Source organism: Chaetodon auriga, chromosome 3 (genome assembly GCF_051107435.1).
Source record: "Chaetodon auriga isolate fChaAug3 chromosome 3, fChaAug3.hap1, whole genome shotgun sequence".
Lineage (NCBI taxonomy): Eukaryota > Metazoa > Chordata > Actinopteri > Chaetodontiformes > Chaetodontidae > Chaetodon > Chaetodon auriga.
In genome coordinates this window covers 1,539,845-1,555,174 of record NC_135076.1, presented here as the reverse complement: position 1 = coordinate 1,555,174, position 15,330 = coordinate 1,539,845, and the positions used below count along the sequence as shown (strand labels likewise).

Below are 15,330 nucleotides of genomic sequence, written 5' to 3'. Positions count from 1 at the left end.
ACTTGAGGCAGGATCTCTCCTCCAACCTGGAGGGAGCAAACCACCTTTTTCCGGTCGAGAACCATGGCCTCGGACTTGGAGGTGCTGACTCTCATGCCAGCTGCTTCACACTCGGCTGCGAACCGCCCCAGTGCATGCTGAAGGTCCTGGCTCGATGGAGCCAACAAGACAACATCGTCCGCAAAAAGCAGAGACGAAGACGAAGCAGGAGAAGTTGATAGATTATATACAATATATTACCGTTGTAGACAGGATGACTTTGTTCTATCATCAGAACAATGTCAGCACAATAGGCACGTCATAATGTGTTGTACAATCAGGACACAAGGTTCACTTAATCAGTGCATAATAACATACTGTATCAGCAGATTCTGACACACGCACACACCTAATCATATGATATGGTTGTTCATTTGGCTTTAAGACAGTGAATACTTATGATTGAGTACAGAGAAGATGACTAGTAAGAATTCCCATTACATTCCCTCATTTGAGTGTATTACGCTCACAAATTAAAATTACAAATTAACACAACAAACTAGAATTAATCATTGAAACTCACATTTTATGAAAATTTAAAAAAAATAAAGTAAAAAATGAAAATTGAAAAGAAATAAAGTAAATAAAGTCTAGATTATCAGTTAACAATTCCGACAATTTATGAAAACTCAAAAAAACACTAAAGTGATCAAAGCAAGCAATATTGCGAGATTAACAATTAAGAGAGTAATCAACATAAGCAATATTGCTAGATTAAACAACAGTGTTAAAAATCATGAAGATTAGCACAGAGTGGAACCCAGTCCAGAGAGGGATCATCTTCCGACTGAATCATGAACTGTCCTACGGAGGATTTGACCAGTGAAGTGATCAAAGCTTTGATGCAAGTTATACCACAACAGATTACAACTATAAATACTGTCAGGAAAAGGAGCAAGGGTGTCAGTATTATCAGCAATGTCACTTTCCATCCTCCGTCAGTCAGCCAAGACCACAGACTCCATTTCTCAGAGTCTTTAGTCTTTTCTTCATACAGCAGGTCATTTAGGTGTGATACAACATGAGTCATGTTGTCTGTGATGTCTGGAATGTAAGTGCAACAGTCTGTACCTATAATGTGGCAGACTCCTCCTTGGCTGGCAAACATCATATCAATTGCCATCCTGTTCTGCAGTGCCACATTTCGGATACCTTGGACAGTGGGGGTGAGGGCAGAAAACCCAGATGACAGTAAGGCTGTCAGGTTTTCTAATTCCACTGCCAGGTCGTCGATCTTAAAGGCATTGTTTACAGTTCCCCACCAGGGGAGGAACCCTCCAATTGCCTTCTGTCACTGAGGAACTCTCTGTGTCACGTCTTGCTCTATGTGGTATGTAGTAGTGTGTGTAGTGAGTGTGGAAGTGGCTTAGTGTGGGGAGAATAGTAACAGATGACACCAGCTTTACAAGATAGCAGGTGCCACACCATCCGGGATGAAGAGACTGGTACACATGTTGTCCACACACCCAGACATGCTCTCTCAGTGATCCATAGCCATCCCCATTTGGCAAAAGTAGTACAGGATTGTTGTTGCCTGGGTGGTTTAGGCTGACAGTATGGTTGTGTTACCATTTCCCCATGATGCCCCGCAGGTGGCCATGACTGTCTGCTTGCACGGTGATATCGCCAGAAAGTGCTCCCGCTCAGTGAAGCATTTCCTAGTGAAACAGAAAGTTCCTTGTTGTTTGGTGGGGTTTGTTGTCATGATAGATTGGTGAACTCCTTGTTGTGTCACTTGTGTCATGTTCCAGAATCTAGCCGTTGAACCTCCATAATTGGTGATGCTGATGTTGCACATGTTAATCCTCTTAGTCATGTCTGTCACAGTTCTGTTTTGCAGGGAAACTCCCAGGGTGAAGGCTAGCATGACGCCTAAGGACTCAGAAATGTTCAGTGGTCGTGGCGTCACTGGTATTGCGTCACCCACTCCGCGAGGAAGTTGTGTGCAGACATAGCAGCTGTTGTTTGTAATCCTTCTGGCTGTTGATAGTACTACAGTGTACCAGGAATTTTCCTCAGGCTTCAGTGGGGAGCGAGTAAACTCTGGCAGCAATTCTCTCCTCCTTCTGCAGTTGGATGCTCTGCAGCTGGTGTTTGAGTTTTCGCACCCCTGTTGTTGATTAGGCTGAGATGTGCCCTGTTGCAGGAGCAGTAGCAGGATGAGATCTTACCTGGAATTCCCCATCTGGGAATTATTTCTCTGATTAAAGCTTTTGCTACTGCTGCTGAATCCTGTTTAGAAGTGGGAAAAGCCTCCACCCACTTGGAAAACATGTCAACAAAAACCAAACAGTATTTCTTTCCCTCGCTATGTGTTAGCTCAATGAAGTCCATTTGTAAGTGATCAAAAGGTTTTTGTGGTGGTGGATTAGCACTCTGTTGTATCTGGATGCCTCTGCCTGCATTGTTAGTAGCACAGATTTTTGACAACTTTGACAAAAATTTTGGGAGAAGTTAGAGAAACCCTTTGTGAACCAATATCTCTGTATTTCACTCATCATACCCCCTTTTGACACATGATCTCTTCCATGTGTCAACATGGTTTATCATTTGGCCCGTACCAAAAAAGCAGCCTGCTTTTTTCCAAGCCAGCCTCTCTTCATGGCCGGCTCTGGCCTGCAGGTCCTGCAAATCAGCTGTGGATGTCAATGGTGAGTCAACAATGGCAAGACATTGCATGTTGTTTTTTGTGTTATCTAGCTGTGCTGCTGCCTTAGCTGCAACATCCACTCTGGCGTTCCCCCGTGAAACAAAATCGTCATTGTTTGTGTGTGCTTGGCATTTGCAGATAGTGACCTATTTTGGAAGGAGGACAGCATCGAGAAGTGCAGCAACCATGGTGTGATGGGCAATGGGTTTGCCCGTGGAAGTTAAAAAAATCCCTGTTGGCCCAAAGACAGCCAAAATCATGTGCCACTCCCCATGCATATCTGCTGTCAGTATGTATGTTAGCGGTTTTATCAGAAGCAAGTTTGCATGCTTCTGTCAGTGCAACCAACTCTGCGGCTTGTGCAGAATAATTTGAGGGGAGTGGCTGTGCAACAATTGTGTCATGTAGTGTTGTAATGGCAAAGCCTGCTAGGTTTTTACCGGTTGTTGAGTTTCTCGAGGCTGAGCCGTTCACAAACAGTTCTAGGTCAGCATTCTGTAAAGGTGTGTCCTGCAGCTCGGGCCTGGGAGAAGATGTTTCATGTATGACTGCCACGCAGTCGTACGCTTGTCCATCATCTGGTGTAGGGAGAAAAGTTGCAGGGTTAAGAACATTGCATCTTTTAACAGTGATGTTAGGCATGTCAAGCAGAATGGTGTTATATCTGAGCCATCTTGCTGTTGACAGGTGGGAAGTTTTCTGCTCAAGCATAATCATTGAAACAGCATGTGGTACCAGTAGAGTGAGATCAGCATAGCCTACAATGTCACGTGATGCTATCACAGCTTTTTCAGCAGCTGCCACAGCTCTAAGGCATGTAGGAAGTCCTGCAGCAACTGAGTCGAGTTTTGATGAGAAATAGGCTACAGGTCTCTGTTGTCCCCCATGGTCTTGTGTCAGTATCAAAGTCATGTACCCACCCCGTTCGTCAACAGTCTGTGTGAATGGTTTGGTGCATTCTGGAAGGCCTAATGTTGGAGGAGATTGCAATGCCAATTTCAAGTCCACAAAGGCTTTTACTGCCTCAGGTGTCCATGTGACTCTGTCTTCTGCTGTGAGGCCTTTCCCATGAGCAAGAGCGCTTAATGGTGCCTCAATTTCTGCATAGTTTGAGATCCACTGTCTGCAATATGACATCATTCCTAAAAAAATCATAACTTGTTTCTTTGTTTCAGGTTGGGATGTTTTGGATTGCTTCAATTTGTTTGGGTGAGAGGGGTTTTCCCTCTGCTGTGATCACATGACCCAAAAAAGTGACTTGTTTTGAAACAAACTGAAGTTTTGACAAGCTGGCCTTGTGGCCGTTATCAGCCAGATGGTTCAGAAGAGCAAGTGTGTCTTGTTTGCAGGCTTCTTCTGTGGGAGAGCAAACCATGAGGTCATCCACATATTGCAAAAGAGCACTACCAGCTGGTAAACTGGGTGAATCTAGGTTGTCTTTTAAGGCTGCATTAAAAATGGTTAGAGATTCAGTGGAACCTTGACAGAGCCGCGAGAAAGTATACATTTTGGATTCAAATTGAAATGCAAACCAAAATTGGCTGTCTTTATCCACTGGAATACTGAAAAATGCATTTGCAAGGTCAACAACGGAGAACCATTTAGTGTCGGGTGGAACTTGAGAGAGGATTGTGTGTGGATTTGGTACATTTGGTGCATGCATGGACTGCAGCATTTACTGCTTGCAGATCCTGTACAAATCTCCACTCAGCAGGTTGCCCAGCATCTCTGATTTTCTTCACGGGAAAGATTGGTGTTCGCACAGGAGATTTTTCACATTGAATGATCACTCCTGCTTCAAGGAGTGATTCAAACACTGGTTTGAGGCCCTCGACTGCATCTTTCTTCAAAGGGTACTGATTTTTGCATGGTCTATACGAGGATTTTGGTGTGATCACAACCAGTTCAGCACCTTTAATCAGTCCTACATCATAGTTGTGTTTCGCCCACAAACATGATGGTACCTGAATTTCTGAGATGTCTTTTATGAAAGTGTGATTGCCGAAGAATGAATCAAAAATATCTTTTACCTCTGTTGCTGTTTGGAAATCTGTTTCTGGAATGAGCTCAACAGTCTGTACTGCAGTCACTTCAGTAGAAAACCTTTTTCGGTGCACCTTCAGATGCGGGTGGAAATCCACATCAGGATCTGATGTTTTTCCCCACCCGGAGGCCTCGTTGCATGCTTTTATCCAAGGTCCCAAGTCCTTCCAACTTTTATTTTTTGGTTTGACCAGTGAAACATGGGGGTAGGAGTGTGATATCCTGAACAGAGCTTGAAGAGATGGATCAGACAGAGTTACTGACACAGCACATTGATTATGAGTCCAGTATAACCAGTCTAGCCCAAGTGTGTCCCTGTTGTGATCTACCTGATACCAAGTTTCCTCAAACTCACTGTCTGCTCCTCGAGAGATGTGAGAAGTGCAGTGCAGGTTTTGTGACGTCATGATGTCAGTGTGTGTGTCTATAGTTAGTGTCTTGGCCTCCTGTATCAGTGTGTTGTTGACAGAGTTGAGTGTAGTGTCTGGAATCTTCCACTGATAAGCATACGCTAGGTCTTCCCCACCGTATTCAACAAAGATATTTGTTTGGGGAATTTTCGTCACAACAATACCTTGGGGAGTGGAAACCAAAACTAGTTGACACATTAAATCTCTCCCTAACAGATTCACAGGACAGCGTTTTGACAGCAAAAATGAATGTTTAAGCTTTCCCTCAACGTTATCCTGACACGAGAGTGGGACTGTGTACTTCTCTATAACGTGAATGCCTGATGCGCCCACAGTCTTTGCATACCTGCCGCTTAGTTTTGGGGTTGGGCTGATATCTTTCTGCATGATAACTGATTCTGTGGCACCTGAGTCTACCAAAAAAGTGATGTCTTGTCCCTCAACTGTGAGTGCGTATTTTGGCATTTTCTTATATGCCTCTTGAGAATTTGTGTAGATTTCAGAAATTCTTTCTTCACCAGTTTTTTGTGTAGACTTCAGATGTTGAATGGCTTGTAAAATAAGGTGTTACTTGCTGTGCATGTGTCTATTTCTGCTGTGTTTTGCATGTCATTGGATGCATTTTTACTTATCTGCTGTGTGAAGTGGTCTGCCATCTCAGCCCTTGCATCATAACCAGATGAGTCCATCACTGTCCTTTGCTCTGCCCCTAGTCAATCGGCCTCTGCCTCGGTCTCAGCTCCCTTGTTTTTCGGACACTCTCTAGTCCAGTGTCCCATCATTCCACACGTAAAACAAGCATCAGATGCCCCATGGCCTGCCCCTCTCCCTTTGTTGTGTTGTCCGCGACCCCTCTCTCTGGCTTGGTGTTCAAACACTGTGAGCTGTGCCATTTGCAATCTGTCTGCCAGCTGTGAACTTCTTTTTGTCTTTTTTTTCCTTTCAGGAATCTTTCTGCATGTATGGCATGTCTTTCAACTGTCTCAAGATTTCCATAGTCCCATGTCAGACAGTTGCGTTTAACCATCTCACTGATTTCTGATTTCATGCCATTAATGAAGCGGTCTCGCAGGTGAGCCTCCCATGGGGTAACTGGGTTTGTCCCCCTCATGGCAGCTGGTCTTTGGAGGCCACTGTGTGTGTCGTGGATCTCCATGAGTCAAGTGAGATAATCAGACACAGTCTCATTCTCCTCCTGTCTGCAAGCTGATATCTTCCCCATATCCAGTCTTAGAGGGAAAGCTGTTCTGATTCTATCACAGAGCTCAGTCGCTGTTTGTCTATATTGAATGTTCGCTTCATTTGCCCATGTCGGGTGAGTCAATCTTTGCTCTTCTATAGGGAAGTTTCCAGCTACTTTTGTCCATTTGTTCCCTATTTGGACCATGAGCAGTCGCTTCAGTTCATTGGTCGAGGGTCTGATATTGTTTCAAGTGCTCTAATTGGTTTAGGCTAAAACTGCCAGTACATGGGAACCCACGCTCCTGAAACCCGATTTAAATTTGGTCAGTACTTTGTTCACCATATTTTGTGATCATAAACTGAATATTGGGAGAACACATCGGAGGTACATTTTCCGATGCTTTTTCTTTACTGCTGTTGGAACCAATTGTTGAAAAGGAAAAGGAGAAGAAGAAGAAGAGAGAGAAAAAAAGTTTCTTCTTCTCTTTAGGTGGATTTGTTAGGACCTTGGATTTATGTATTACCAACTAATTTCAACTAATTTTTTTTTAAGAATAAGAATCAGAGGGACAATCCCCTTTATTTGTCACACAGATAAATGCATCATGCCCACACACAGCATGCACTGGTGAAATTTGACTTCCGCCTTTAACCCATCCTGGTCCTCCATGGCAGACCAGGAGCGGTGGGCTGCCATCCAACCGGCACCCAGGGACCCAGTTCCTTGTGTCACCATTGGTCAGGTGGTGATCTTCTTGCATGTTTTTAGTGGGGGTATATTTTATGGAGGATACCCCCGGTGAACACGGGGAGAACATGCAAACTCCATACAGAAAGGCCTTTTTCCTCAAGCAGCAGGCACCGAAGGCATGGTGGAGGACACACCCCTGGTGCCCGCAGCAAGAATCGAACCCGGGACCTTCTTGCTGTGAGGCGACAGTGTTGCCACCGTGCCACCGTGCCACCTAATCAAGTGTAGATATTGGTTTTCTCTAGAGTTTTTTTTTTTACCTTAATTTCGTTGTTTTTATTAAATTCTGAAATAGATCTTAAACTTTTTTTTGAGTGAGAGTGTAATGTAAAATTATTCTAACCCCCTGCGTTCATAGAAGAGCAAGCCTAAACCTAAACGATCGTCGATGGTAGCATTCAAAGCTTTATTAATGTGTACAGGGGCTGTACCTCAAGGTTCAAGGTACAAGGTTCAAGGTAACTTTATTGGTACCCGTAGGTAGATTTGTTTTGCAGTTTGGAGAGTGCATCTCAAATGTTGTATACAAACATTAAAGACACAGGACACATACAGAAAAACAGGTTAAAACAGCACAGACAAGAGACATGACAGGTACTCTTAGCAGCTCACTGGTAATGGTAAAGAGACTAATATAAATAGGCCTAAGTAAATAATTAAGAGTCACTCGATCTCATTAAAATGCCAATATGAAACCTGTTAAGAACATGCTAAAACCATAAAAGCATGATACAAGGAACAGTGGGATAACAATAAATAAATAAATAAATAAGTAAGTAAGTTAAGACCAAATTAAAATAAGACAGACCACACAAAGTAAAGTGCGTCAAGACTTATTTAAAAGAGAGACCGCTGCAGGAACAAAGCTGTTCCTGTAGCGAGTGGTCCTAACTCTCGGGACTTTGAATTTCCGTCCAGATGGGAGCGGTTGGAACTCAGATGCCAGTGGATGGGAGTCATCAATGGAAATGGAGCTGGCAAGTCGCTGTACCTGCCTGGTGTACAGCGACTCTAGGCACAGCTGTGACTCCCCAATAAGCCGACCAGACCATTTAACGATCTGGTTCAGTGAGTTCCTTTCTCTTATGGGAAGGTTTCCAAACCATGCCACAAGTGAAAAAGTTAAAACCGACTGAATAAAAGCACGATAAAAAAGTGTCATCATGGTCCTGTCAATGTGGAAACGGGACAACTTCCGCAGACAGAACAGACGCTGGTTTCCCTTCCTGCTCACAGCTTCACAGTTTAATTTAAAATTCAAAGTGGAGTCGATGATAGTCCCAAGATATTTATGACTTAACTTGTTCGATGACTTGCCCCTTTATTGTGATAGGTTCAGGAGTATTGGCATTTTTCCTAAAATCAATGGCCATGTCTTTAGTCTTGGTTTCATTGAGCTGAAGGTGTGAGTCCTCACACCACTTGACAAAGTCGTCAATGATAGTGCCGTGACTATTTTCTGTTCCCTGAAGTAGGCTGACAATAACAGAATCATCGGCATATTTTAAAATGAATCGGTTCTTAAAAGCACTCTGACACATATTAGTGTACAGGATAAATAACAAGGGTGAGAGCACGCACCCTTGTGGTGAACCAATGGAGGAGCACACCTTGTCAGATAAAAAGCCATTTACTCTGACCCTCTGTGTCCTGTTTGTTAAAAAGTCTAAAATCCAGCCCACAAGATTATTACTCAAGTTAAAATGCTCTAAAAGTCTCTGAGTTAAAATGTGCGGTTGAATTGTGTTAAAGGCAGAGGAGAAGTCAATGAATAAAAGCCGTGCATGACACCCACTTCCTTCAAGATGTTTAAAGAGCAAGTTAAGGAGAGTGAGTGTAGCATCCTCCACTCCCCTTTTCGACCTGTAGGCGAACTGCAATTGATCGATTATATTCTCTGTATTTTTCAGGATTTCCAAGCGAACCAGTTTTTCAAAGATTTTCATGACCATCGAGGTCAAAGCTACTGGTCTAAAATCGTTCAGTACCGTGGGGTGACTGGATTTGGGGACTGGGACAACAACAGCATCTTTCCAAATCCTGGGGACATGCTGCTCTTCCAAGGATCTGTTAAAAATTCTATTGAAAACTGGACTTAGTTCTTTTGCACAGGTTTTAAGTAACCGACCACAGATGTTATCTGGTCCATGACTTTTATTAATCTTTGTGGAATAAAATGCTCTTTCAACCTCCTCCTGTGTTACAGAGAAATGCTGGTTGTCACACAATTCAAGACTTAATGTCTGTATTTCTCTGCTAAAATCAAACATGTTAAAACGATTATAAAAACCATTTAGAGCATTGGCAAAATCGCTATCTGAGCTAAAACCATTTAAAGTGACACTAGTGCTGCCAGTTCTGGTATTCTGGAGGCCCGTGATCATTTTCATACTGGACCAAGCTGAGCCGAGGTTGTTTGAAGCCATTTTGTTCTCCAGCGTAACTTTATAGCTTTGTTTTGCCTCCAAGATCTCTACTTTAAGCTCTTTAGTGGCTGTATGTAGATCTGATGTTCCTCCTTGTTGAAATGCTTGTTTCTTTTTCTTTATGTAAGACTTAACAGATTTGTTGACCCATGGCTTATTGTTGGGGTAAATTTTCACCCTCTTGCTGGGTATGAGCATATCTCTACAGAAAGCTGAGTAAGAGCAAACAACATCAGTCAGTTCATCCAAGTCCTGACATGATTCCTCAAACATTCCCCAGTCTGTACAATCAAAGCACCCCTGCAGGGAACACACAGCATCATTTGTCCATACTTTCACTTCCTTGGTTTGGACTTTCTCCCTCTTTAAAACAGTCTTATACGTGGGGAGAAGATGCACACAGTTATGATCTGCAGAGCCCAGGGGGGGGGAGAAGGAGTGATTTAAAAGCATCCTTAATAGACCCATAACACAGATCCAGTGTCTTGCCACGTCTGGTTGGACAGGAGACATATTGATGAAAGTTTGTTAGGGTCTTTTCCAGTATAAAGTTTGGGGCCTCCGGAGATAAAGTCTGCAGTTTCTGTATGATGTCATATATAGTGCGGGAGGCAGAGGCGGCGTTTGCCTTGGGGTGAATATATACCGTCGTTATGAATATCTGAGGGAACTCGCGGGGCAAATAAAACGGGCGCAACGACACAGACAAGAGTTCAACGTCTGTTGTACATACCTGCTCTCTGATTGTGACAGAGCTGCAGTATCGGTTGTTCACACCTATGAGTCCCAGACTCTACAACGGTCTCCAAAACCTCCCCTCCAAAACCGGACTCCCTGCTTGCTGTCTCGAGTGTGAGATGACGAGAAAGAGCCCGGAGCAGGAGAAGTTGATAGATTATATACGATATATTATCTTTGTGGACAGGATGACTTGGTTCTATCATCAGAACAATATCAACAATGTAATCAGTGCATAATAACATACTGTACGTGGTAACATGGTCAGCAGATTATGACACACACGCACCTAATCATATGATATGGTTGTTCATTTGGCTTTAAGACAGTGAATACTTATGATTGAGTACAGAGAAGATGAATAATAAGAATTCCGATTACAGTAGTCTGCTCAGCTGTGTGTACGTATGGAAATCTGTAGGTGATGAGATACATATAACGTGCAATGAGAGTGGAAGGTGCAGTTGAGCCGTTATTTACTGCCCAATGGCAATAACATTGTAAATACACAAACAGACTAGACACGTATTAAGAGGTTGGTATTAAGTGGGTCCAAGCCCCTTGCTGTCATGTCACTATTTTACTTCAACTTAGCATGTTGTTGCTTGATATCACAATAACTTAAATAAAAGCATTATGTTTACTTTTTTGCAAGACAGTCTTATATTTATTTTATTCTATTCATTAGCTAACATATAATTTTGGTTCAATTATCAAATGCAACCCAAATGGAAGTTGTTCTTTTATAACTTGCATTATCAGAATTACTTTTAATAACTTTTTATTATCAGAGGCCATACATTGTATGTGCAAAGTTTCGTGCAAATCAGATTCAGAGCAATAGGGTTCCTAGCACCTCTGTTACTTGTAGCCCCCTTGAGCTTGGACCACTAATTATAAACGTAAGTACAGTTAAATATTAATTTTTTTATGATTTGTATTGCTCATATGTAAGGGGTCCAAGTCAGATGGGACTAGATGCATGCAAAGCAGCATGGCTCCCAGTGCCAGCTGTGCTCATAATACATATCTTAGCGAGAATCATTCCTAGCAACGTGAAACTCTGGTCAGTTGTTTCCCAAGCTGGAGTGAGGCTCTGTGTAAAAATTGGCCATCAGCCACTATGGGCCACCTCCAATGGGAAAACTTACCTGTTGCATGGATTTACATTAAATTCGGTTTTCATGACCTTTATAAAAAGTGGCTGGTCCTGGATATGGGTGTGTGTGTGTGATGAGGAGAGGCAGTGGGCAGTGGGGGGTGGGGGGGATTTCAGTCCACTCTTTGTGGGGTGTTGGGTCTGGGTTCCCCTGAAGTCATTAAGAATCTCCATTGTTTTCCCCACATTCAGGGAGAGATTGGTATTTCTGCACCACATGGCCAATTGGCTCACCTAGTTTCATTGTTGCTAATGAGACCAAACACAGTTGTGTCGTCTGCAAATTTTATGGGGTTGATTGGTGCTGTGGGTTGGTGCACAGTAATGGGTCAGCAGGGTGAAGAGCAGGCAACTGAGCACACGTCCTTGGGTGCCCCAAATTGCCATGTTGCCATGTGACCTTACTTCATGGTGAAATGTCCATTCTGGCATTGCAGTATTATTTGGTGGCAACCATGTTTCTGTTATACAGTTGATGTCAGCATCCAATATCCTGTGATCCTGTTTTAGGTCTGTTATATGTTCATCTAATGTTATCTAACAGACCTTCAGAGAAAATTCTTGTTCTTGTTAATGGGTCATCAATATATTTTTTAATTTCCAATAGATAAATGTCAATATCATTTTGTGACTTTATAGCAGTGGCTTTGAAATCTTGAAAAGATTTTCAAAAGATGGATATTCAACCCAAAATTTTCTGACAGTCTCTTTATCATCAAAATTGACACAAAATGGAAAAGTTGGAAAGCGTATCTGCTGGGTAAACAAAGTGATTTTGGGTCATTCCAGTCTCTGTGCTGCTCTCAATGTGCGACTTTCATCACTTCTGTATGCCTGCAGGTCTGACTGTGATTGCCTCCACAGGTCACCAAGTATGGCTTGTGCAAAAGGCTTTGACCCTGTTAATACCCTCCTGCAGGTCTAGTTAATTTTGTAAATGCAATTTGGTCTGCCATCTTCCTTATATAATAATCTATTTCATTTGCGTGAGACCTTAGAAACATTTTTGTGCTTTGTTGTACCTCCAGGTGGGTTTCATCAAAAATTGAAGTATTTGTAGTTTGTATTGATTTTCGTATTGATGGTAGTGATTTTAACTGTTGTTGGCCAGATTTCAGAAGCAAACCTGAGTCCAGAGCTTCAGCCTCTGCCATGCTCCAACATTCTGATGGTGGAAGTGGACAACGTTCAACATGAACAGTTCACGGTCACTGAGGAGGTCAAGGTACAAAACACACATTATAATACATAGCACAGTAGGGGGGTGGCAAGATTGTAATTTCACCAAGTGACTCTCATTATGGAATTTAGATTATTTCTTATTCTGTGGCGGATATAATAACACAGATGTTCTTACTAAAAAGGAAACACCAGTTGATGTGTTTCCTTGCGTGTTGCGTGTTCTGTAGGCATTGACAGCAGAGATAGTGAAGACCATCAGGGACATCATCGCACTCAACCCCCTCTACAGGTCAGTTTTGACACTTACTTAGTGAGTCACTTATCTGTCACCATCTGTCCTTACCACATTCTATTTGTTTTGCTTTTTATTTATATTACACAGCTTGCTGTTCACACTTAGGGTATAGTCCCACATTAAGGTTAGTAAAGCAACTTGGATATGTTTGACAACTACTAGTTCTGTGTTAAACAAATGTAATTCTGCATCACGGGTTTCTGTTGATGGCTTCCTATATTATTTCATGTAGTGTTATGTACTATTTTGTTCCTCCTTGAGAAATCTATAAATTTTCATTCTTAATGATCATTATAGATTTTAACTGATCAGCCACTATATGACCAAAGTTGAGTAAATTCATGTGAAGTATCCCAGTTGTTAGTCTCCTGTTTTTGGTCATATTATTCAATTCAATTCAATTCAATATTCCTTTATTTGTCCCGCGAGAGGAAATTCCAGAATACAGCAGCATCAGTAAAGATTAATATAAGAAGTGCATGCAAATTAGAAACAGAAACAGTATGTACAAAAGAGTGAGGATTTTAAATAAAAAGAAAAAGAAAGAAATTGTAAAAAATTGTAGATAGTATTTACAGACTGTTATGTACATGTTTTTATTGCACAGCTTATTGCCCAGACTATTGCACTGATTACTTGGAGTAGTTTTTATTGTACAGTCTGACAGCTGCAGGGAGGAATGACCTGCGATACCGCTCCTTCATACACTTTGGATGTAGCATCCTGTCACTGATGGAGCTCCTCAGTGCAGTGAGTGTGTTTTGGAGGGGGTGGGAGTCATTGTCTGTCATGGAGGACAGCTTGGCTGTCATCCTCTCCCCCCCCCCCCACCTCCTCCACCAGTTCCAGAGGGCATCCCAGGACAGAGCTGACCTTCTTGATAAGTTTGTCCAGCCTCTTCCTGTCAGCTGTAGTGATGCTGCTCCCCCAGCAGACTAGACTATCATAGAAAATGGCAGAGGCCACAACTGAGTCATAGAAGCAACATGGAACATGGTGCACAGTGACCACACATGCACCATGTTACATCCATTAATTTGAGAATGAAATACAGCATTGGACATTTGTTGAAACACTTTTGAAAGTATATTCTGCATCTGAAATTAATTAAAAAAGATTTCCCCTTCCCTTTTGGTTGACCTCCAGTTGGTGGTACTAAAGGCAAGGACATGCTTTATGACTGTTGAGCAGATTATGAATATGATTCGGGCATTACGCCTGATCAGGCCAAGCTTGACCAGGTCTGTTCCAGTCTGCGTCAGTTGGTGTTGACTGTCTAGATGAATTCCTGTAGTGTGTGATCAGATTTTTATCTTAAGACTTCTGATCCAGTTGCTGCCAGTCGTTTTCATAAAGATTTTTTTAAACATGTTTGATATTTACGACTGATGTCTGCAACCAATGATGTCACTAGTGTGTCACTTGAGAGAGATGTAAGGCTAAATGAACAGCTTTGCCTAAGCCTCATTTTACAAATTTCACTCATCTCCAGTTGCCTCTATAGGTTATACAGTCCTATACAGCTCCAGATCCAGGATCTCACCCAAAGTCTGTGTTTTTCATTCTGATTTACTCATATGACATTGTACTGCAAAATTCATTTTCTTTCTGCTTGCACACAATCTGTTGAAAGTTAAAATATATTTATTAAGGCAGCAGTTAAATAAGCATTTTAAAAAATAGTCTGAGATCATCAGACTCAGAAAGAAATTCAAATGTCATGATGCTGAAACACAAATGTTTTCAAGTGTGTGTGTGTGTGTGTGTGTGTGTGTGTGTGTGTGTGTGTGCGCGCTTGTATACGCTTGTGCCGGTGCGCGTGCTTGTGTGTGCGTGTGTGGGTATGCGTGTGTGTCAGAGAGTCGGTCCTCCAGATGATGCAGGCTGGTCAGAGAGTGGTTGATAATCCCATCTACCTCAGCGACATGGGAGCAGCTCTCACAGGAGCAGAGTCACATGAACTACAGGATGTGCTGGAGGAGATCAATGTGAGCGGTCTGCATGCTTAAAGGCCTGTTTGGGACTCTCTTTATCTGCTTTGTGGGGCTCAGTGGCTATGTGTTGGTCTTTAACAGAGCTGGGGACGTTGATCAGAAGTGCATTTGCCAAACCAACAATTAAGTTTTTACTGGACTTTAAAAGTTGTAACCCACAGAGAGACAATCCATAATGTGTACGATAATCTCCACAAACCTCTATTTTTTATTTGTGTTCTACAACAGTGTTTCCCAACCTTTTCCAGCCATGGCACATATTTTTACATTACATTATTTACATTGGTGCTCTAAGCCTTAGAGCACCAATCTGGTGAAATTGGATAATCTTCCACGGCACACCTGATGATTTGTCACGGCACACTTATGTGTCACGGCACAGTGGTTGGGAAACACTGTTCTACAAAGTCATATCCACAACAATACCTAAACTTCCCTAGGTTTTTTTTCTTTTTTAATTT

General features: G+C 42.3%; 1 protein-coding gene across 2 annotated transcripts in view; it reads left to right on the top strand.

Moving 5' to 3' along the window:
- The window catches only part of lonp1 (lon peptidase 1, mitochondrial), a 55,595-nt gene that overhangs the window by 13,870 nt on the left and 26,395 nt on the right, over positions 1-15,330 (top strand). For both annotated transcript variants that reach the window (XM_076722470.1, XM_076722463.1), the window contains 3 exons: positions 12,510-12,623; positions 12,808-12,869; positions 14,734-14,863. In XM_076722470.1, the coding sequence (XP_076578585.1) occupies positions 12,510-12,623; positions 12,808-12,869; positions 14,734-14,863 (306 nt within the window). The remainder of the gene's footprint in view (positions 1-12,509; positions 12,624-12,807; positions 12,870-14,733; positions 14,864-15,330) is intronic.